Source organism: Diabrotica virgifera, chromosome 9 (genome assembly GCF_917563875.1).
Source record: "Diabrotica virgifera virgifera chromosome 9, PGI_DIABVI_V3a".
In the NCBI taxonomy this organism is placed as follows: Eukaryota; Metazoa; Arthropoda; class Insecta; order Coleoptera; family Chrysomelidae; genus Diabrotica; species Diabrotica virgifera.
The window spans coordinates 206,042,943-206,068,220 of NC_065451.1; the positions used below are offsets into that span (position 1 = coordinate 206,042,943).

Below are 25,278 nucleotides of genomic sequence, written 5' to 3' on the forward strand. Positions count from 1 at the left end.
AAAATCAGGAAAATATCCTCCTACTGCATATGTTAAAGAGCGTAATCAGAAAATACAACGATGGATAATAAATAAAAGTGCCAAGAAGAGAGAGAACAAGAGTATGTATTTATGTCTCGTACAATTTACCTGTTAAATACAGGGTGTCCCGGAAAATAGTGCGTTCCTCCAAGGTACGGGCTAAGTGCACCATTTAGAGCAAAAAAGTCTGATAACATTTTTTTGTAAAGTCAACAGTTTTCAAAAAAATAATTTATCAATTTTAATGCATTTGATTAATGTCCACAGAAATGCAAATACAGCCGGCAACGCTGCGTTCCTTCTTCTGTGTAAAAATAATTTTACTCGAACTCAACTATCATGAATCATCGACCATTAGGCATAATATTATTATGTATTGATAAAATACTGATAACAGTGATAGAAAAACAGCATAATATTTGTGTTTATTAAATATCTAATAAATAAGCTTTGTATAGTGTTTTAACTTACATGAAAAATTTTGAGTTGCTACGTCTTCAAGAAGTATCTATCGGTAGAACATGTTACAAAAAATTTGAGTATTACTACACTTCTCCATTCAATCTTCTGGGAAGTTCGAATGGTTCAATCAGATGATTACTAATAATCCCAGCCCATACAGGAAAACACACAAACACAATTTCTCGTAAAACAAACTTTATCTGCACACAACACTTTACACATTTTGTTTTGAAACCATCTACAAATCCTTAAACTTCGAGGTAAATCGCCTTGGTGTACCTAAATCTTGCACTAATTATAAACTATAGGTATTACGTAATTAACATGATACTTGCGATCGACATCATGACAATACCACAACAATACGATATATTCTCGGGTTATAGACCAGGGCGCATCTGTAAAAATATTAGTACATTTGGACGTTGAGAGGTGACTCAAATTATTTTGCAGAAATTGCTTGAAAATAACTCAAATAATAATATTTGAGTTATCCTCCCTCTCAAAAAGGCCCGGAACATTGTTTAAATAATCAAAATGTCTAAAAATTAAGGAAAAATTGGATTTTTTTCTTCGTTTTTTGATTAAAATTTTAAAAGTATTAATTTCAGAGAAAAGTTGTACTAACATAAAAGTTGCGTAATTAAATTTCCTACAATATAGAATTGGTTAAAACTTTAAAAAATAGTCACCTTTGTTGCAAAATAGCAATTATTGCGAAAAAATCATACAAAAACAAGTATTCGCATTTTACGTTTTTAAACCATTTATGCTACACTTAGGACCTTCATATTTCACCCAAAAAAACTTTATGATACAGTAAAACAATACTGGAATTTTCATTAATATCGGTTCAATAGATTTTGCAATATAAATTTTGCAATCCAGGTTTCGCAAAAAAAATCATTTTTTCAAAATGTTACATGACTGAAAATACAGCAGATAGCAAGTTGAAATTTGTTTGCGTATGGAAGTGTATTGTACCTTTCATTTGCAATTTGCAAAATTAAAATCGATTAATTACCACGGCGTCAGGAAGTTTTTTAAATAAACATTAATTATTGGTGCTACGCGCAGGACAGCGGATAGTTTGCTCTGATTGGGTATTCCAATGACCTTTGATAATGATTGATAAATTTTAATTTTTATTACATTTCGATATAAATAAATAAATTTGTTTACTGCAAAATAAAAACACATACTCTATCCTTTGAAATAACACTTTTTTTAGCAAAAACTTTCTTTGTTCACATATTTTAACTTAGAGAATAAAAGTATATTATTTTTAAACATATGCAATTGTTTAAACAATATTTCACAAACAATAATAAAATTAGTTCGATTTTTGTGGAATTAAAATATTAAAATACAACAAAATATAGAGTAAGAAAATAATATATTAGATAAAGATTGGAAGAAATTTTGGTGTAAATCAACTTGTGTGAATCGAACACTGCTGTCCTGCGCGTAGCACCAAAAATTAATGTTTATTTAAAAAATTTCCTGACGCCGTGGTAATTAATCGATTTTAATTTTGAAAATTGCAAATGAAAGGTACAGTACACTTCTATAAGCAAAAAAAATTCAACTTGCTATCTGCTTTATTTTTAGTCCTGCAACATTCTAAAAAAAATTATTTTTTTTTGCGAAAGCTGGATTGCAAAATTTATTTTGTAAAATCTATTAAACCGATCTTAATGAAATTTACAATATTGTTTTACTATATCATAAAGTTTTTCTGGGTAAAATATGAAGGTCCTAAGTGTAGTATAAATGGTTAAAAAACGTAAAATGCGAATACTTGTTTTTGTATGTTTTTTTCTCAATTATTGCTATTTTGCAACAAGTATTTTTAAAATTTTTAACCAATTCTATATTGTTGGAAATTTAATTACGCAACTTTTATGTCAGTACAACTTTTCTCAGAAATGAATAGTTTTAAAGTTATAATCAAAAAACCAATAAAAAAAAATCGAATTCTTCGTTCACATTTTGATTATTTAAACAATGTTCCGGACCATTTTGAGTGGGAGGATAACTCAAATAATATTATTTGAGTTATTTTCAAGCAATTTCTGCAAAAAAATTTGAGTCACCTCTCAACGTCCATCTCAAAACAGATGCGCCCTGGACTATTACAGGTAATTATGATATTATGACTGTTTGTGTTTACAATTTTAAATATGTATCTTCGCTATGTCAAAATAAATAAAACTGCCGGGTGCCGGGTTGCCAAATGTAAATTTTAGTAAAAGACATTACATATTTTATTTTTTTGATGCAACAGATGACTTTAGAAAAAAAATTTATAAGAAAGTTTTCTTTTAAATGGTGCATTCTACAAACACCTTTAAGGAACGCACTATTTTTCGGGACATCCTGTATACACACACTTACCTGAGAAATACACGTACAATAAACAGAAAACAGCTGGGTCGACCGATAAGTCATAGTTCTTGGTCGCAGAAAAAACGCTTATTCAACTCAAGCATAAACTTCTTCTGTTAATCAAGTAACTTATTAACAATATAAAATAAACAAAAATTTCCAAAAAAAAAATTCACACTTAAGGCGGTGTTATATACAACATATCTGGCAAGGGTGGGGTTCACATCTAGCAAATACACACCTTTATCTGTAATTTTGACGTGATCGGGGATTTTTGTGTCGGGGTAAAGATCACCTAAAAATAAAAATAGTCGCTTAAAAAATGTAGATATTACTTGTGGAAGACCATTTTTTTAAATAGCTGGAAAATAAATTATTTGTGGGGGTTACTAAATAGGTAATTTGAGATTAGAAAAATCGCCAAATGGATATGATCATTAAAATTTGACAAGTGATAAATCAATTAATAATATAGGTATGTATTAGTGTATGAAACAGAGGTTGAACCTCGCAAAATGGACACAAGTCCGGTTTTATTTTTTTTTTCTGGTATATCAAGAGGTGCTTATTATGAGACTAACTTTTTCTTAAAAAATTTCGCCCCGGAACCCCCCTTTGCATCCCTTTAAAGGGGTAATTTGTGGTTTCTGCGAAACGTAGCCCTTCCTGTACGTTTTGCAAAAAATTTACTTAATAGTAAAATGAAGATGACTATATTTCCTACTATTTATTTCCCGACAGCATATGCCTATCACCCACCGTTTGGCGGGGGTGGCGCCCCAAAGTTGACAAATTTTTAAAAAAGATGTTTTAGGTACACTTCGCGTCATATAAAACTGGTACACTTTTTTTTCCCAATGTAAACCTGTGTTCAGACTGACAATTATTGTTCGTAAATCACTTCGTTGTTGCCATCACAGATAACGGAATTGCACTAAATCTAAATACAAAACGTTTAAAATGTATATTTCGAATTGTAATACATATATTTAAATTACACACTTGTTCACTGTAAAAGTTATTCATTTTGTATTAATTTCAAATTAAATTTTTAATTTTAAAATTTTCAAGTGTGTTTTATTTATTCTACACAACTTAATGCAGTTTTGTCCTACAATTTACGAGAAACCAATCACACCTCTCGATTTGACATTAAACATAATAATTTAAAGTCATGTCAAGATTTATTATCCATCATTATTTTTGAATTGAAATATTTTCATAAATTATAATAAAACACGAATCAATGTATGGATACTTAATTGAGATGACGGAAAATTACAATTGTTTTTTAGTATGTATATTAAAAAATGCGGTCTGTCGCACAGCCCCGTTTTTACCTAGTTTGATATAATATTTTCGTTGAACTGGCAACGTTGCCCTAGAAATTGTAATGACACTTGTGACAAGATCAACTTACACAACTTGAAAAACACGATTTTCGGTTATAAGAGTTGTACCAGTTTTTTTTGACTCGAAGTGTACATTCCATGTCAAATCACTCAGGCAAAAAATTTTGGATCTCCGATTTGTCTGAAAATTGGTATATAGCTTCTGCGGGACGTAAAAATAAGATATTTAAGGTCAAAAAATCTTCTTCTTTTTTTCTAAAAATGTGATTTTATGCGATTTTACAGTGATTTGGTGTTTATTTAAACAAATTTGCATTTTCTGTCGTAAAGTATCAATGAAAAACATAATATTTTAATAGAAAGGACTCAAAAATGTCATTATATGGCATTATAACAAGTTATTTTGAATCAAAACAAGTTTTTGATCAAATTTTATAGTGTAAAAAACGTTAAAATACCGTTTTTTACATTTTCCTCCATTCCCAAAATACATCATCATCGATTTGGCTGAAAATTTGCCCACAGATATCCAAAAGATAGAACTTTAAGTGGTTAGAAGGATTTGAATTATATATACAATACCAAAAAAGTTACAGTAATATCAGACTCAAAAGTATATATTAGTCCAGTCGGGATAGCGTTTGACCTTAAATGCCGAGCTGCCCAAAATTTTATTTTTCTGATCTTTAAGGGAGTAGCCTAAATTTAAAATCACGAATGAATTCCTCCGTTACGTTAGCCGCCGCCATCTTGATTTTAAAGGAGAACCTGTTTGGCTCAATATCTCCGCCATTTTTAACTTTTCGACAAAAATGGTAGGAACTGAAATTGTTCCAAATAAATTGTATTTACAATTATTACAATTTCTTTTTAACAATTTTTGTCGTGAGGTCGATATTTTCGAGTTAATTTTACTTACAGTAGACGCCTACATTTTTGGCTATAATATTGCATGTAACTTTTTTGGTAAATTTTGGTGATATAATTCAAATCCTTCTCACCACTTAAAGTCCTATGTTTTGTCTATCTGTGGGCAAATTTTCAGCCAAATCGATTATGACGTATTTTGGGAATGGAGAAAAATGTAAAAAACGGTATTTTAACGTTTTCTACACTATAAAATTTGATCAAAAGCTTGTTTTGAATCAAAGTAACTTGTTATAATGCCATATAATGACATTTTTGAGTCCCTTCTATTAAAATATTATGGTTTTCATTGATACTTTACGATAGAAAATGCAAATTTTTATAAATAAACACCAAATCACTGTAAAATCGCATAAAATAACATTTTGAGAAAAAAAGAAGAAGAAGATTTTTTGACCTTAAATATCTTATTTGTACGTCCCGCAGAAGCTATATACCAATTTTCAGACAAATCGGAGGTCCAAAATTTTTTTTGCTCCAAAATTGAGTAATTTGAAATGGAATATTTTTTTAATATTTTTAATATTTAATAATTTTTAATTTTTAATATTTAAACAAAAATATTTTTCCCTAACTGTAATGAAAATTAAGAAGAAATCCTGCGGCAATTAATCAAAAATAAGTGGCTGATTTTTTGGTATAGGTTTTATTTAAGGACAATTGCAAATTTTTTAATTACAGGGTGTTACATTTAAAAAAAAACCCCTTTTTACACCATCTGAACCGCCTATGCTAGAGTAAAAAAACTTTCAGCGATTATCCATGTACTGGTGTTATTTACAAATTTGTATTTCCCCGGAATCATCCAAAAAAAAAGGAGAATTAATAAAGAAAATAATCAAAAATTGATTTTGGGTCACCACTTTTGCTTTAGGGAGCAAAGAATATAAAATAGGCATAGGTAATAATGTGTATCAGACAGTGTGTTCTTTTATTTTCATTAAGTACGTTATCAATAAAATGAATAGGTGACGAAAAAAAAAACAAAAACTGGAGCCCGCCAAAGCATTTCTGAGGTTTACGGCGCCACTGTGCCGTAACGGTTGCTTATACGAAAAAAATGCATAGGACATTATTTGTAGAGAAAATAGTGGTCTTTATTTCTGTATAAGTTTTGTTTAAAAAAAATGCATAGGTAATGAGAAAATCGTAAAAACATACTCTCCAAGGGATAGGGGTAGTTTCTGCAGTTTATTTTCAAGGAGAGGGGTAGTTTCCGCAGGGATGTTGCAATAATCATATATATTTATGAAAAACCCTATTGATGGAGCATATGACCATATGGGTCAAAAAGCAAAAAAAAAATTTTTAACCCCCGCCCCCTTTATTTATTTTTTTGGCTACAGGGGTTGCATCAAGAAATCGCTTTTGGTATCCATGCATGGGTAATAAGAACGTGCACATGTATGAAGCATTTTAATAAAGGGCATGGTGTGTGAAAGATTCCAAGAAAATCACTTTCTGTATTAATTCTCTTTTTTTTGGGTGGTCCCGGAAAAAAATAGGAAAGCATTATAGAAATTTGTAAATAACACCAGTATATGGATAATCGCTGAAAGTTTTTTTACTCTATCATAGGCGGTTCAAGTGGTATAAAAAGGGGTTTTTTAAAATGTAACACCCTGTAATTAAAAAAGTTGCAATTGCCTTTAAATGAAACCTATACCAAAAAATCAGCCACTTATTTGTGATTAATTGCCGTAGGGTTTCTTCTTAATTTTCATTCCAGTTAGGGAAAAATAATTTTTTTTAAAAAACATTTTTTTTAATTTGTCAACTTTGGGGCGCCATCCCCGCTAAACGGTGGGTGATAGACATATGCTGTGAGGGAAATAAATAGTAGGAAATATAGTCCTCTTCATTTTATCGCTTCACTCTTCACTTTATCGCTTCACTCTTCACTTTATCGCAATATTAAGATCCCTGCCATCCTGGAAATCAACACAGGATCAGATTATATCTATTTGAAAATCCCACAAGTTGTGTTTCTGGTAAATTTCTGTCAATCAATACCATCACACAAGACAAGGAAATTGTAGTTATATCTGCGCAATTACCTATTAATTAAACATAGTGTGCAGTATTCAGTTGTTAAGAATCATCGTTCGCTGATTACTAATTGAGTTGTGTAAATGACAGGATTGAGATACGACTGTATCGTATCAGATCTAAATGACAGGTAAACACCTTTGATTACATCGACATCTTAATAGAGAAACAGTTAATTAAGTCAATAGTTTCGCGTTGTGTGTGTGAGTGTGAGAGAGAGAGAGACAGAGAGAGGATATGGCATTAGACAAATAATCTTTTTGCCACAGAATTTTGTTATAGAGGTGTTTAAATTTTTATCTTAGAATTGTTTGTAAACTTTATTAAGACATATTATATAGATTTGTCACAATAAATACCAGATTGCTGATGATAACTGGTAGGTTCATGTTGAGATCAATTAAACCAAAATAAAACCTATGAAGATGCTCTGAAAAAAGCCCATGGTTAAGTTTTATCCGGAATAATAATAAGGAATATTTTTTTTGGTAATAATGGATGAACAGAAAAGTATTGGTTTCTTGATGTCTTCTGAAGCTCTTTATATTTTGAACTCCATATTTCCTTGATAACAGAAAATAGATCTTTCAGGTTGAAAATGTTTGTAATTTCCGATATCTCAGACGGCTAATCTGATATCTCCATACCGGCTAAAAAATTAGGTAACTCTTAATCTAATTTGGAAATCCTTTATATTCTCACACATGGGTGATTTTTCTCCGGTAAAAATTATCCCACCGGCACTCAACGCTGTATAGGTTGATCGGTGCTGTTTGTCCAAGACAAGTGAGCTGGCAATAAACATTTGGATTTTGTTTATGTTAATCGAAGAGACACTAAGTGTTCTTCGCCGAAATTTAAGCTAAAATTGGAATATTTATAACAAACATTCGAATATTTGTAAGTTGCATATTAAAACCTTTTATATAGAATTGGAATTGAACTACGTGAATTAAAACTGAATAGGGTTTTTTTTTGGATCGTTACAATTATTATATAAACTAAAAAGGGTAGTTCCCTAGGTTGGCTGTACACCATATACATAGTTAAAAAACTTAAACATGAAGTAAAAACCACTTTTATGTAATTGGTATATTTATTAAAAATTTTAAAATTCCAATGGATTGAAAAAATGTGTCCAATTCAAAACGTTTTCGGACCTATCAGTCCATCATCAGTGAATTCGAATACTTGCTAAATAGCCCCAGAACCAAACAATGGTTGAAATTATAATTCAATCTACATTATGTTATAGTGATATTGAACAGGCTAAACGCCGAAGTTAAACGTTCTGAATTGGACACATTTTTTCAATCCATTGGGATTTTTAAAATTTTTAATAAATATACCAATTACATAGAAGTGGTTTTTACTTCATGTTTAAGTTTTTTAATTATTATATAATTTAATACGAATATACTACATCACTATACTCCATCTAATTTACTTACCATTGCACGTCATCCGCGTCATAGCCCGAGACGTCACATGATACCAACACGAAATATTTAGGCGGTAGGTGTGTTCTTTTTTAGAATCACTTTGTCGAGTACACTGGCGTTACAACCACTAGGCATATTTTATTATATACGCGTAGAAATAATATTTAAAGATTTCTATTAATGTTAACTTAAAGAAATACACAATAATATGTTTCATTTAATTTGTATAAATGCATTATAAAGCGTTTTTATGAAGCACATTTGTTCGAAATACACTGTAACTATAATCGAACGAAGGTGATATTTTGTCATAAATTGGTAACATTTATTTGACAGTTGCGGTGATGACACTTCATATTTGTTTATATTCTTTACCATAAGTGTTTGTTTCATTATATTTACTGTTTTTATTATGTACTTTAACGTAAGATTATAACTTAATTCTTGTTTTCTATTTCTAAAGTTTTTATTTATTTACATTGAATATTAATTTGTTTTGCTGTATAATCCACTTCCGCAAAAATTGTGTGATGTATTTGATTTAAAATGAATTCAAGAATTTTTTGTAATTGGGCAACAATGTCAACTTAGATCTCTAACGTAAATAATGACGTGCAACGGTAAGTCTATTAGACGGACTGTATGTAATTATAACCTGGACAAAATCTAGCGAACCCTGCCATATAGATTTATATCGATGATAAATTGAACTGCGTTAATATTTCAATGGGTATTGACGTTGGAGCAGAGACTGAAATATTGATATGAACGTAAATTTTAAAGACAATTAGTTGATGCCATAAATCTATGACGAAATCGATTAATAACGCCTCAAACTCACGGCTCATATTCTACCGCTTAACCACAAAATTATCGAGTTCCTTGCTCGTAGTGAATGGCTATCTGGCCAAATTAGCGGATGTATGATTTATGATTTCGTTGCTTGAAATATGCATTCATCGACAGGATGGGGTTATTGATGGAATCCGTCATATATGTGATTACTATGTCTGTTTAATACTTACAGTAAATTCAAACGATCTAAACAAGAACAATTGGGATAGGGAGGTTGAAATTAAAAAGCCCACTAAAGCTTGAAACAGATAAAAACTAAATAATATACGAAAATTTTGTATAATTCACATTGCACTATACCTATATACTCCAGGGCGGATCTGTTTTGAGATGGACGTTGAGAGGTGACTCTAATTTTTTTGTAGAAATTGCTTGGAATTAACCCATATAATAATAATAATTGGTGCTACGCGCAGGACAGCGGTGTTCGATTCACACAAGTTGATTTCCACCAAAATTTCTTCCAATATCTAATATTATTATTTTCTTACTCTATATTTTGTTGTATGTTCATATTTTAATTCCACAAAAATCAAACTAATTTGATTATTGTTTGTGAAAAATTGTTTAAACAATTGCATATGTTTAAAAATAATACACTTTTATTTTCTAAGTTAAAATATATGAACAAAGAAAGTTTTTGCTAAAAAAAGTGTGATTTCAAAGGACAGAGTATGTGTTTTTATTTTGCAATGAACAAATTTATTTATTTATTTCGAAATGTACTAAAAATTAAAATTTATCAATCATTATCAAAGGTCATTGGAATGCCCAATCAAAGCGAACGTATCCGCTGTCCTGCGCGTAGCACCAAAAATTAATGTTAATTTAAAAAAATTCCTGACGCCGTAGTAGTTAACCGATTTTAATTTTGCAAATTGCAAATGAAAGGTACAGTATTTTTTATATGTAAAAAAATTCAACTTGCTGTCTGCTTTATTTTCAGTGCTGCATGGACAGCATAGATTTTAAGAAGAAGGCTCAAGAGTAGGATATAAGAAGCAGAGATGAAATACTCCAGAAGGGGCGATCGGAGCAAAAAGAACAGACAGACTCAGAAATCTAGGAATAAGAAACAGACATAAAATTTAACAGTTGCTTGACACAATTATAAGGAGAAAAATAGCATGGCTCGGTGATATAATACGGATTGGTAGCAACAGGCAAGGGAACATTCATAAACTACGTCGTAAAAGTTTTGGAATTTTTAATGCCCTCCCCCTTTCCTTCGTAAAGCGTGGTTACAGTTGACCCCCCTCATACCGACGTCGCAATTGCAACTCATGACCCCCCTTTTTAGTGATTTCTTTTAAAATTCCATGTTATTTCTGGATTTTTTGAAGTTAGTTATCAAAGTTTATTTACGAATGTATCCAAATCAGTATTACTAAGTAGCTCATTAATATCCGCGTACTTTTTTCTCTCAATTCACTTTACAACTAATTAGCTTTATTGGGACAAATGACAAAACTTTTATCGGAGTTCCTATACTTTCTTAACTAGATCTTGATACTTATTTTGTTTTGATTTCAATACCATTTCTTTTATTATGTATAAATACAATGTACTAACTAAATAAAATAAAATATTTTATTTCTATTCATTCTTGTAGAATTGTTTCACACAGAGCATTCAGTAAATAAATAATGAACAGTTTAATATTTATTGCTTCCAGACGTTGTTCTGTACAGAAGCGTTTGTTTAAATACATAGAACAATGTTTTATTGTTTGTTATTCTGTACAAAACTTCTAGCATTAAGGCTGTGAGTGATAAAAACGAAATGAAAAGTACGCGATAAAAGTAATATACCTACTAATTCTTTTTAATTCTAAAATAGGGTATTTTTTTATATTCGTGAACATCAAACGACGTCGGATGTGCACGGCCCACTCCCCCCCCCCCCGTCGTAATAAGCAAAGACCCCCCTCCCCCTTTTCAACGACGTGGTTTATGGATGTTCTCCAAGGGAAAAGAGTGTGACAAGTTAAACTAATACGGCAAAACAAAAGAGGCAGATGAATAGTAGAGTGGAGCATTGACATACATAGCAGAGATATTACAATAAAAGGATAAATCTTAGCAAGAACCAACACAAATGGCAAAGAACAGAGAAGAATGCAGAAAATTCATCAAAAGCTAGACGCACCTCGCTCTACACCTAATTATAGAATGCCAAGAAAATCAAGTTGGTTATACAGAAGAACGATCCTCTAATTTTATTACCAGCAATACGAAACCTCAAGCAGTGTTGTTTGTTTGGCTACCACCAAATGCTTGCAAAGTCTCCAACTCGATTAAATAAACCTGGTATCTGCGAATAATAGGTATTCGAAAAAAAAAAATTGTAGAATGAACTGTATACGGCATAGAAAATTAATTTTAGGGAAACTGACTAATCTGGCGAAGGCACTAGAAAACTAATTAACCTTGTTTTTACTGTTTAATTATATTATTACTTTATACAGGGTGTAACAAAAATATAGGTCATAAATTAAACCACATATTCTGGGACCAAAAATAGTTCGAATGAACCTAACTTACCTTAGTACAAATATGCACACAAAAGAAGTTACAGCCTTTTGAAGTTACAAAATGAAAATCGATTTTTTTGAATATAATGAAAAATATTAGAGGTTTTTTGTTGAAAATGGACATGTAGCATTCTTATGGAAAGAAAATCTTAAAGAAAAATTATAGTGAAATTTGTGAACCTCATAAAAATTTTATGGGGGATTTGTTCCCTTAAACCACCCAAACTTTTGTGTTCGTTCCAAATAAATTATTATTGTGATGCCATTAGTTAAATTCAGTATTTTTAAAACTTTTTTGCCTCTTAGTATTTTTTCGATAAGGCAGTTTTTATCGAGTTGCGGCTTCTTTTTTAATATGTTTACATAAAAATTTTATGAGGGTTTTTTTCCTTTAAACCCCCCAAATGTTTGTGTACGTTCCAATTAAACTATTACTGCGGTACCATTAGTTAAACACAGTGTTTTTAAATATTTTTTGCCTCTTTGTATTTTTTTGATAAAGCGTCTTTTATCGAGATGTGGCTTCTTTTTTAATATGGTTCAAAATATACTTAAAAATGTAAATCATAAATAAATTTTCATGTTATTACCAAGTCTCCATAACCGTACTTTACCATATACAAATATGTGGTGGATTTGATAAATATTCAAATATCTCGATAAAAACTGACTTTTGAAAAAAGTACTAAGAGACAAAAAAGTTTTTAAAAACTTGTGTTTAACTAATGGCTTTACAATAATAATCAAATTGGAACGTACACAAAAGTTTGGGGGGGTTTAAAGGAACCAAACCTCCATAAAATTTTTATGGGGTGTCCAAATTTCATTATAATTTTTTCTTAAAATACTACTGCTATAAGAATACCACATGTCCATTTTCAATAAAAAATATCTAATAGTTTTCGATATATTGGAAAAAATCGATTTTAATTTTGTAAATTCAAAGGGCTGTAACTTTTTTTTTTTCGTGCACATTTGTACTAAGGTAAGTTAGGTTCAATCGAACTATTTTTGGTCCCAGAATATGCGATTAAATTTATGACCTGTATTTTTGTTACACCCTGTATAACCGGTGGGTGGAATAAAGATAATACATCTTATTCCTTTTATCAGCAACTCGTAATATGAAAAATAAATGATCATCATCATACGATTCCGCTTTGCTAGCTTTTCTATTATTGTGTGTTTACTTTGTAAATTAATATTACTTAGAACTAATTAACCATTTATATGAACAGATGAATAGCAAGTCTTGTCATCAGGTGAAATATGTCAGGTTGTGGGAAGCAGCTGTCTCACGGAAATACATAATATAAAATATAAAATAGAATGAGAACTAAGAGCGAGTTGACAAAGTTAGTTCTGGAAGTGAAAATCAAATATTAAAAATTCTCCTATTTGAACCCAAAATGTCCAGAAAACAGAATTTGAATTATTTTTTAAAGCGAATTAGTGTGTGATTAAAAAGTGATAATTTCTCCAATATACGTAGAACAATTAAAAAGTAGCCGAACAGATACAAATAATGTACTGTTACAAAACTGACTCTTCTATGATATTTTAGGCACTAATGTTTAGATTAAAGTTGACTTTATTTATTTTTAATATCTTACTTCTAAACAAATAAAAAAACACTGAATTTATATCCTTTATTTTACAAACTACGATATTTAATTTATTTATTACACCAAATCTACTAATTTATCTAATTACAAATTCAAAAGTACCGCGCCCGTTATATATTAAAGTACACCGACAGTTTCAAATTCACAACTAATGTCTATTTATACAGTTATGTACAATTAGTCTACTGATTTTCAGAAACATCGAAAGGTAAATATTATTTACAGAGCAATAAAAAAGGTTAATAAATGGCGTTCTAGATACGCCGATTGTAAACAAGTTTCTTTCGCCCACAGAAAGGGTCTCAGACAGTCCGTCGCCAGAAGCTTCCGGAATTGACAGGACCGGCCTGGGACCGTGACATTGCCCCCTCCTTAAGAGATGGTTCCTCCTGGAACATTGTCGGGACTCGAACTGGATGCTGGTATCGGCAAACGGACCCTCTTTTACAACTCCCAGTTGTATAAAAGTGGCAGGGGGCGGTCTTCGCTCCGCACCAGTAACTATGCGGATTGCAACAGACTAACACCTGGACCTCGGTGTCTTTAAAAATTTCTTCTACCATATTTCGGATAACTCTCCAGTCTAATTGGCGGCATTCTAACTTTGGCATGGCTAACTTTTGCGCGTCTCTCAATTGAAATAATGCATCTCATACATCTTGGTAGGTAGGTTGATCATGGACAGTATCTTTTGTTACCAGATAGAATAGGTAACGTGATGCATCTTGGAGTTTCAATGCTTTGCCAGGAGCTGACAGTTGGCATTGAAGTTCTGCAACTCGACCAAACTTCCTTCGAAAGGCGGATGCCAACCCTCGTGCGTCTCTGATACTGGCCGGGATGGTATGGGCCAGTGAATAGTCATCGGACAGTGCGAGTAGATCTCGCTTTTCTTCAGTGGTAACACCATGTCTCGCTTTACCGGTACCTGCATAGGCCCCCATGAACTCCTCAAACGTGAGGTCAGGTAGTTCTCGAACTTGGTTTACTTCCACTCCTTCATCTACGTCGTGGTCTCCCTCGTACGGCGTCAATCGGTTATGGTGGACTATCATCGGCTTTCCCCTAGGAATCTTGCTTATTCGGTGGATAACGTCGTTAATTTTCTTGACAATGAGGTACGGGCCTTCCCAGAACTGCTGCAACTTGGGAGAACAACATATTTTTCTGGCCAAATACTTTGTCAAACCGGCACTTTTGTCAAATACTTTGTCACTCTGCGCACTACAAGCTCCGCCTTTTCACGAGAACCCTGCTGGACAGTACCCTACCCTGCTATAATCTCAAAGCCGCGTTAAGCGGTATAAAATGGGAGATTAATATTAATAGATATCTTTGTATTGTTTTGTCTTCTTATTATATTGCACTCTGTTGTCTTATAATGTTAAATATTGTCCTAATGCGACTTCGTTAACAAAATCTTCTATTCGCTCATTCACCTGCTACCTTCAAGTAATTATAACTCGATGGGTCGTTAAGAACTTGGGCAACACCTCCTGCCAATCTATTAATTCATTTTCCCGCATTAAACTACAGCGAAGACATAAATTCCGCTGTTATTCAATGCGAATATGCACGGAATCGATTATACATTTACCTCTCGAATAATAATCAAGCAGTCCGAGAATCGCTATTAGTGAGTTTATCGTTGATTAAAGTCACGGAATGTACAAAATTTGTGTAAGTTTGTGTTCAACGACGATTAGTCTGTTAATTGTAATTATCGCTGTTTACTCCTTAGGCAAGACGGAGAGGGCTTTTAACGAAATGAAGGAGTTTTATGCTTGCGGCATTTTTAACTCTAAAAAGTAGAGGAGGGTTGCGATTTAATCTATCGCATTAGATTGTCACATTATCGCAAAAGCTTGTATTAATTAACGGTGTTTTCGAGACCCCTGTCAGAGGGTAACATATTTTTGATACCTTTTCGTATTTCTTCATATTTTTATATTTTTACTCCAGTCAATGGGAACAAAAATAGGATATTGCCTCCGAATTCTATCCTACTGCATGGATTTTAATGAAATTTTGGGCCTAGTCTCTACTTATCTCCTAATTCAAAGTCTACCCTATGCCGATGTGTGCTTTTATCTTGGGGGTGGTTCCCACCCCTTCTTAGAGGTGGAAAATTTTTTGGTTAAAATTACCACGGAATACGCTAGAGAACCTAATTCTATGCAAAAACTGTTCTATATTTTTTTTTTGAAAACTCAATACTTTTTGAGATATTTGTGGTTGAAAATTGGCATTTTCATTTAAACATAATACCTTTTCGAACGGTTTTTTGCTAATACCTTAAAAACTATGCATCTAACTAAAAAACTATATTAAACTTTTTTGTAGATTATAAAAAAAGAAAGAGACACTTGCCTTCATAAATCTTCTAGTTATAATATAAAAAGAGATATGGTAGGTGAAATATTTTGTTTTTTGGATCATTCTCAAATTGGTGTATTCAACTTGAAATAACAGAGAAGCTGTCGATTTTAGGTGTATAATGATACTAAATAATCACTTTTGTAGTGCTTGAAAAGACCTTTAAAATGAGCAATATGTCGATTACATTCAAACTAAGCGAGATATTCCGCAAAAGAGTTGATGACTAATGTATTTTAAGAAGAAATGAGAAGTATATTTAACCCCTCATCCATCAGAATTTAAATACATCGTTTTCCTTCTATAACACTTTTTATTATAGTGTTATTTCTATGTTCAAAAAGTTGGACTGGATTATAATGAATGGTTTTTGAAAAAAATAAGATCAAATTATAGAGCGCATTTTTAAATTTTCTTAAAAATCTTCCTTTTTCTCCATGTAACTTGAAAATGATAAGAGTTACAGTAATGAAAAATAAAAAGAAAATTTTTATCTGAAAAAGCCCTACATTTTTGTGTGGTATCTTTTTTGTATCTCTTATTTTTTTCGAGTTACATGGAGGAAAAGGAAGATTTTTAAGAAAATTTAAAAATGCGCTCTATAATTTTATCTCATTTTTTTTCAAAAACCATTCATTGTAATCCAGTCCAAAGGTCACTTTTTGAACATAGAAATAACACTAAAATAAAAAGTATTGTAGAAGGAAAACGATTTATTTAAATTCTGATGGATGAGGGGTTAAATATACTTCTCATTTCTTCTTAAAATACATTAGTCATCGACTTTTTTCAGAATATCTCGCTTATTTTGAATTTAATCGACATTTAGTATCTCTCATTTCAAGCACTACAAAAGTGATTAGTATCATTATACACCTAAAATCGACAGTTTCTCTGTTATTTCAAGTTGAATACACCGATTTGAGCATGCAGCAAAAAAACAAACTCTTCTTACCTACCATATCCCTCTTTGTATTTTAACTAGAAGATTTATGAAGGAACGAATCTCTTTGTTTTTTTTTTATAAACTACAGAAATATTTTATATAGTTTTTTTGTTATATGCATAGTTTTTAAGGTATTCGCAAAAATCCGTCCAAAAAGGTGTCATTTTTCAATGAAAATGGCCAATTTTCAACCACGAATAACTCAAAAAGTATTGAGTTTTCAAAAAATAATTATGGAACAGTTTTTGCTTAAAATTAGGTTCTCTAGCCTCTTCCTTGGCTATTTTAACCAAATCATTTTTCACCCTGAGACGGGGTGGGAACCACCCCCAAGGTAAAAGCGCACATCGGCATAGGGTAGACTTTGTTTCTTGAGCTATTCCCTACTTACTGTGAAAATATCAGGTAAATCGATGTAGTAGGATGGAATTCGGAGCCAAATACCCTCATTGACTGCCCTATTTGTTTTATTGCCTATATTTGCTTTGTTTTTTTTTAATCTAATTAGGGTCATACTGGATATGATCCAATGTTGTTCCAAGTATTATCGAATCGTGGTCCAGAGTTAATTCAAAAGTTAGTCCTAGGTCAATTCAGAGTTAATTCCAACGGTAATCTCAAGTTTCCTCAAACGGAGTCCCAGTCTAGCTCAAGTTTTGCCCAGATTGGCAATCACTTAACTCCAAGTTATTTCAAGTTAAAAATGTAAAACAGTAATATGTTTATACTCTGGGCTAATTAGCAAAATACAAGGAAAAGTTATTTACCAGCAATTTTGTTGCTGGAATCGAATCTTATGATTGTACTTACTTACTTAATCCAGAACTCGTCTACCTTTCGGTGTGTATATATTAATAATAAGATATGCAAAATCCGTATATGGTGTGCTACTTTTTTTATAAACAAAATGGCGCCCCAAAATCGTGTTTTTTCAATTTTTGCTCTATATTTCCAAAGATTTTAACTTTACACCAGAAACACCCGAATAAAAATTCACCGTAATTAAATTCTGCATAGAAACGTGTTTTTCCCGATTTACTTCGACGAAAATTTTCCCCGGAAAATGCGGGTTTTTCCAACAAAATCTTCAATTTTCAACTAAAATTTTAGATAAGTAATTGTTTATCAATAATTAAATAACTTGGTAATATAAAACCTCTTTTCGCATAGATTATAATTTCAGAAGCCGATGGAAATTGAATGAACAGTTTAGCAACAATTGAATTGTTAATTAAAAATTTACGGTCGCTATAATAACCACAATAAATATGATATATAAAGGTTTCTGTGGAAACCAGTCCAATGGCTTCAATATGTTAAAAGTGGCGACTAAATTTCATTTAAATGGTCATTAAAACAAGAAGATCCACGACGTTCCAACTATATTATTTTTTTATATATAATAATAGTCTCCCGTTTATACCGCTGACGCGGCTTTGGGATCCGTGCAAGTTCGGCAAAGCGACCCCTATTTCTACGCTCTGTACTATTATTCGCACTTTTAATTATATTGGCCAATTATATTAGTGGTGGTAACTGGATAATTGTCAAGGCCATAGCCCACAAAAATAATAAGAAGAAAAAATAAGATGCAGGTTATGTTATGAAAACATCAACAATTGTATGTAGTAAATAAAATTAGTTATTAAAATGCAGTACTGCAAGCAAAATACAATTAATTAAATTTACCTTTATATAATAATTGCATATCATATCAATATTGTGGAGCAATATATAATTTTTCTGCTTCATTGACAGAAGGTATGAAATATACGTCAATTTGACAATTTCAATTGACAATATGAATTATTTAAGATAGTTGCAATATTTCTCCGCGACTCGCGCAGGGTCGTTTCTCGTTTCCCTTTCCAAGTACTTGCACACCGCGAATAGCAGGTAGTCCGTTCTTTAACGGTAAAATATTGCAAAACCTCTAAATTTTAAAGAACCGCTTGGATTGACATGAAATTTGGCATACACATAGCTAACAAGCCAAAGAAAAAAAGTGATATTGTGCCGATATGTGCTTTTGCCCCGGGGGTGGTTTTCACCCCCTCTTGGGGGTGAAAAAATATTCGTCCAAAGTAAGTCCGGAAATGGATAAACTGTCTAATTCTAAGTAACTTTTGTTCTATAGAGTTTTTTCACTAAGTCACCACTAACGCGTACACCATTTTTTTACCTTTTTACAGGCCATATTTTTGCTAAGAACGTTTTTTCGACAAAATACTTACTTTTTGAGTTATTTGCGAAAAACCGTCTAAAAATGTAGTTATTTTGTTGAAAAATGAACATATTCACTCGCAAATAACTCGAAAAGTGTTGACTTGGCAAAAAAGCTCTATAGAACAAAAGTTGCTTAAAATTAGTCAGTTTATCCATTTCTGTACTTATTTTGGACTTATATTTTTTCACCCCCAAAAGGGGGTGAAAGTCACCCCCAAAAGGGGGTGAAAGTCACCCCCAGGGCAAAAGCACACATCGGCACAATATCACTTTTTTCTTTGACACGTAAGCTATGCGTATGCCAAATTTCATGTAAATCCAAGCGGTTCTTTAAAATTTAGAGCAAAAACCGTGAAAGAATGTACTAAGGGTAGTCTGCTATATCTAGGGCCTACGGTATACAAGGAAGGTAACAGGGCCAGTGCTACGCTTCAACCGCCTAATATTACCTCTGGTTTTACCCACGGTACTCATTTTATTCAGGCTGAGTCGACCTGGGACCTATAGACATTTTAAAAATGTCTAGTTGTTCTTGCCGGCGGTGGGATTTGAACCCCGGCCTACCGGCATGCGAGGCAAGCATACTACCGCCTGCGCTACGCCGACCCTTTATTAGCCGGAACTTATTTTTTTTACCTAACATTAACAAGAAATCAGTACCGATAGCCACAGAAAAGAAATAAGACTTATTGTCTTTATTGCCTTTAATAGATCCTTCATTCCATGCATTTTATCAAAATCTGAAAACGAAAAAGGATGTCGCCAATGATCCTGACCTGGAGGAATTGGATCCTGACCAAGATATAGAATCTAATTCAGAATAAATGTTTTTTAAACTGTAAAACTTTTTTGTTAAACTTTAAATAAAGAAACATTCTTTTTTAAATTTTAAGCCATTAAACTGAAAAATAAAATATGTATATAGATTGCCTTATTTTCATTAACATATTGAGGTGAATAACTGGGTAAGTCGACGGTGAATAAATGGTTAAGTCATAATTTTCATATCTTTAAAATACTCATAACATATATTATTATAATAAAAACTATCGATATTACGAGTGAAAATTGCCAAAAATAGCAAAATTCCAATCAAAAATTATGTTGGAGAAAATGTAATCTCAAAGTTCAAAATAGGTATACGTTAAAAAAATGCGTTTTCTCGGCTTCCCATGGAGCAATTTTCTTCATTCTTTTTTTGTTCCCAAGTAACTCGAGTAGAGCCATCTAACTAACGCATTCTTAAATGTCAAACTTGCTTTTGTTTTGTTATAATAGATTAATTTATTTATAAGAAAATAAAACTGCATATTTTTTTCAGTTGCAGACTTTTTTTAGATAAACTTACTACAAGTGTACCTTTTACCGTTAAAAACACAAATATTCTCATTTGAAAGTTGTATAATTATTTAAACAATCTTTATTTAAAGAAATTAAAAATTTTTGTTATAATAAAAAAATTAATTTAATTTAACAAAACTAAAGCAACTTTGACATTTAATAATGCGTTAGTTAGATGGCTCTACTCGAGTTATTTGGGAACAAAAAAAGAATCAAGAAAATTGCTCCATCGGAAACCGAGAAAATGCATTTTTTAACGTCTACCGATTTTGAACTTTGAGATTACATTTTCTCCAACCTAATTTTTTATTGGAATTTTGCTATTTTTGGTAATTTTCACTCGTAATGTCGATAGTGTTTATTATAATAATATATGTTATGAGTATTTTAAAGATATGAATATTGGTGTAGAGAAAGACGACAAAAATAAAAAGGTGATGGTTTAAAAATTATGATCCTATTGTTTATATCTTTGCCGTAAATGCCGGTCAACTTTGACCGGTTGTATCTCAGGAACCACTTATCACAATTAAACGTTTTTTCTTTTAAAAGAAGCGTCCTGCCGATTTTTTTTCCAATACCGTTTCCATGATTTAATTCAATTTAATATTTCACGAGATATTCTATTTGTTGATAAGCCAATAAACAATTTTAATTATGTAAACTACATTAGATAGGTACAATGTCTTTTTATACAAAAATCATAGTTATTCTTATGTATCATAATTATTGTGAAATTTTATAAAAAATTTTCTTCTTGGTAAAAGGTATATTAGTTTAAAAAGCCCTAAAGGGCTACAAACATATGAACAAAACGTTTTCGCTCTGTAACAAGAGCATCATCAGTGTTACAAGAACATGGTGAGCCAACCAAAAAAATACAAAGGTCAAAGCCTTTCAAAAAAAAACAGACAAAAGTCTTATATAAATGAAAACATCGAAAAATCCAAAGGATGGATAAAATTCCTAAGGATACGGCCCTAGGGCAACATATGACTCCCACACGTTGTAAGTGGGTCAAAAGGTAACTAGGTCATTCTGTTATAAGAGGTGGTCATTCTGCCGTCTGTTTTTTGAAAGGCCTTTGACCTTTGTATTTTTTGGTTGGCTCACCACGTTCTTGTAACACTGATGATGCTCTTGTTACAGAGCGAAAACGTTTTGTTCATATGTTTGTAGCCCTTCAGGGCTTTTTAAACTAATTTACCTTTTACCAAGACGAAAATTTTTTATAAAATTTCACTTGTAATTAATGGTATACAGCCAACTACAGGAAGTTCTTCCTTGTGAATAATTATTGTGGTTATTATAGCGACCGTAAATTTTTAATTAATAATTCAATTGTTGCTAAACTGTTCATTCAATTTCCATAGGCTTCTGGAATTATAATCTATGCGAAAAGAGCTTTTATATTACCAAGTTATTTAATTATTATTAAACAATTACTTATCTAAAATTTTAGTTGAAAATTAAAGATTTTGTTGGAAAAACCCGCATTTTCCGGGGAAAATTTTCGTCAAAATAAATCGGGAAAAACACGTTTCGATGCATAATTTAATTACGGTGAATTTTTATTTGGGTGATTTTGGTGTAAAGTTAAAATCTTTGGAGTTAAAGAACAAAAATTGAAAAAAACACGATATTCGGGCGCCATTTTGTTTATAAAAAAAGTAGCACACCATCTGCTGACTTTGCATACCTATATTATTAATATGTATATACAATCATAAGATTCGATTCCAGCAATGAAATTGCTGGTAAATAACTTTTCTCAAAAACGGCCTATTTACCGATAATCTGCCCAGACTATTATGAATCTAAATGTAAATCCTAAATTCTTCGTCACTATATGATATATTTTTGATTTTTATTACATATTTAATGTTGATTAATAATTTTAGTACAAGTCTCTATTAAACATTATAATCGAAATGTATTAGGATCATACATATACGTGAAATAAGATTACCTATGCCGCTGAGAAAGAATGCGACATGCTGGGAGAAATCTGGCCACACTGCCTTATACATCAACTCTCCTCTCTCTTACCCCACCACTGTCGCCTCGCTGCATTGTTCAGTGTCGGCATAGCAGCCTTCGAAGATGGAAGTCTCGGGCGCTGTTACCCCCAATGTGACATTCTTTAGTACTTATTTAATTGTAAAATTATTAGGATCACTCTGTAGGAGATACTAGGTAAGAGATCACTCTGTAAGAGATGCAATGCTGACGGACATTAATAAAAACGGAATATAATGAATTCTCTCTGGTATTTGTTCAAGAACTTAATTATGGAAGGCAGCTACACAAGAATATTAGCCAGCCCACCTCTAATAAAAAGAAAAATATGTACTCGAGCACTGTAAAGTCAGCTACCTTAATTAAAAAATAATAAAAAGCGATTTTCAAACGAGAACACAAAGAAGTGAATGTTTTGCGAGAGTAAACTACAACGAAATTAATATTTTGGCTCAGAAAATCAATATGTCCCTCGTAAATTCATGTAAAAGTAACAGGTATATTATTTGGCTTGCCTACTTGAGTAACAAGTCTCTAAAAATTTATCGTATTGTTTGTTTCATTGAGTAGATTTTGGTGCCAATTGAGACAAATATCTACTGTTGACCCATATATATTGGAATCTCTGTTTTAAATGTAAATAAAAGAGTTTCGTAATCCTGTCGATAGGGCGCTGTACAGAGTGGTATTTTACAAAAAAAAAAAAAAGAATGTGTGTGTACTTTGTACGCACGTAAGAAGTTATACTTCTATTATAATATAATTTCAACGAAATAAATATACCTACTTAACAGTTACAATACAAAAAATTAACAATAATTACCAAAAATGAACCAAAACTTAACAATGCCAAATATTAAAAAAAAAGAAAAAAGTATGAATCGTCCGGGATTTGAACCCGCAATCTCGAGATTTTTTTATCTCTGGTCCAATTCTCTACCAACAAGGCCATCAAGCCGCATGCTACTTACCTTTCAGATATACATAATTATACATCATGGTGACAAGTGAAATATAAAAATAGATGTTTTATTATTTTACGCCCAAGGAAGACAAATCCAAAGACACAAAATTATAATAAAAAACCTTTTAAACCACCTTTTTCAAATTGCGCAAGTTGTATTATTAATATTAATGTTAATAAATGAAATATAAATATTTTGACGTTTCACAATTTGACAATTCACTTTTAACTGCAGTGCCTTAAAATTTTTAAAGCACTAGTGCCTTAAAGTAGCATTTTTAACGCTCCTATGGAGTCCTAAAAATTGCATTTTTAACACGTTTGTAGAAAAATATATTTAAAAACACTAATATATTCTTTCCACACCTTTTCTGGACTGATACATACATAAATTAAAACATTTTGAAGTATAACTTAAAAAATATAATATGAAAACTATTTAAAAAGGCAGTATAACTATTAACTAACCTTTGTTGTTTCTCTTCCCACAAATTTTAAAACGCAACAACCATACATAACCAAACCGTCAACCGTCCAAACCACAGCTGCGCTACAGCTGCCATATTGGATAATTTTTGACATGTCATTTGAACATCCAATCAGAACAAAGTTATAATGCGCATGCGCCCGGATCGTAGGTTTTAACATATAAAAATTCACCCTCATATCGCGCGTAAAGAAGTATAACTTCAAAAACTGGTCAAAAATGGAAATATCAAAACAAGCATTTCGCATTTCGAGTCAGTTTTTCTCTCTAAACCAGGTATCGAACCAGTATATGACGTCTTGTGGCAACACTCCTAAGAATGTTACAATGAAGGCAAGTAACTATGTGACTGTTTTAGAAGAACATTTGAACTTTTGAGATATTCACGAATGTGACTTCTTTATACACTATGGTACCTCTGCTCACAAAGTCAAGACAGTGACAAAGTTCTTCAATCATCACAATATAAACGTATTGGAATGACCAGATAATTTGCCCGACCTTAATCCCATCGAGAACGCCTGGAATATTAAGAAGAATTAGGTTCAAGAGAATCGACCGAGCAGCATAAATCAGCTGAAAGAGGAATTGAAGAGGATGTGGGTGACCCTGGAAGGAGAATATTTCTTGAACTTAGCTCAATCCATGCCCAAGAGAATGCAGCTTGTCATCGACTACAAGGGTAATATGACAAAGTATTAATTTGTAAAATTAATCCTGATTATTAATGATAATTAATTAATAATTATCCTGATTTATGCGTTTTATTCACTTTGTAAAGATCTTTTGCCGGCACTGTATACTACGATTACTTATTACTATCGCATTATATTTTTGTCACATCGATTGTCATTTTTAGCTCCCAAACACATTTCTTGTTAACGTTGACTACATAAATTTTCATTTAAACTCAAACGAGGACGAAAAACTTTTTGCCCAAAAACCGTAAGAGCGCATAAATCTTGGCAGTAAGTTAGAAGGGGATACTAAGAACCGTTTCTAAAAAAATGATGAAGTTACTGGTCCCCGACAAGCAGCAACTAGTAGTCCATGTTGTGAGACAGCTCTCGTTGTAAAAGAATTTCTTATTCGATTTCTTCGTGGATTCTTGTTCAAAAATATCCCCTTTAAACAAATCCAAAGTAGTCCATTGAAATGTTACATTCAGGGTTGCATTTCTTAGAGGAGTCAACTTTATTTTTTTTTATCTGTAGGGGGTTCAGTAGAAGATTAAGTTTAAGTTTTTGGGGTCGCCGCCCTTGTCC

General features: G+C 31.8%; 1 protein-coding gene across 2 annotated transcripts in view; it reads right to left on the reverse strand.

Annotated features, from left to right (window-relative positions):
• LOC114330477 (calcium uniporter protein, mitochondrial) overlaps positions 1 to 25,278 on the reverse strand; it is a 620,188-nt gene that overhangs the window by 489,225 nt on the left and 105,685 nt on the right. The window contains exon 3 of one of the 2 annotated variants that reach the window (XM_050662490.1): positions 3,113 to 3,166. The exons of the other annotated variant lie outside the window; for it this stretch is intronic. Within the exon in view, the coding sequence (XP_050518447.1) occupies positions 3,113 to 3,166 (54 nt within the window). The remainder of the gene's footprint in view (positions 1 to 3,112; positions 3,167 to 25,278) is intronic. 2 annotated transcript variants of the gene reach the window in all.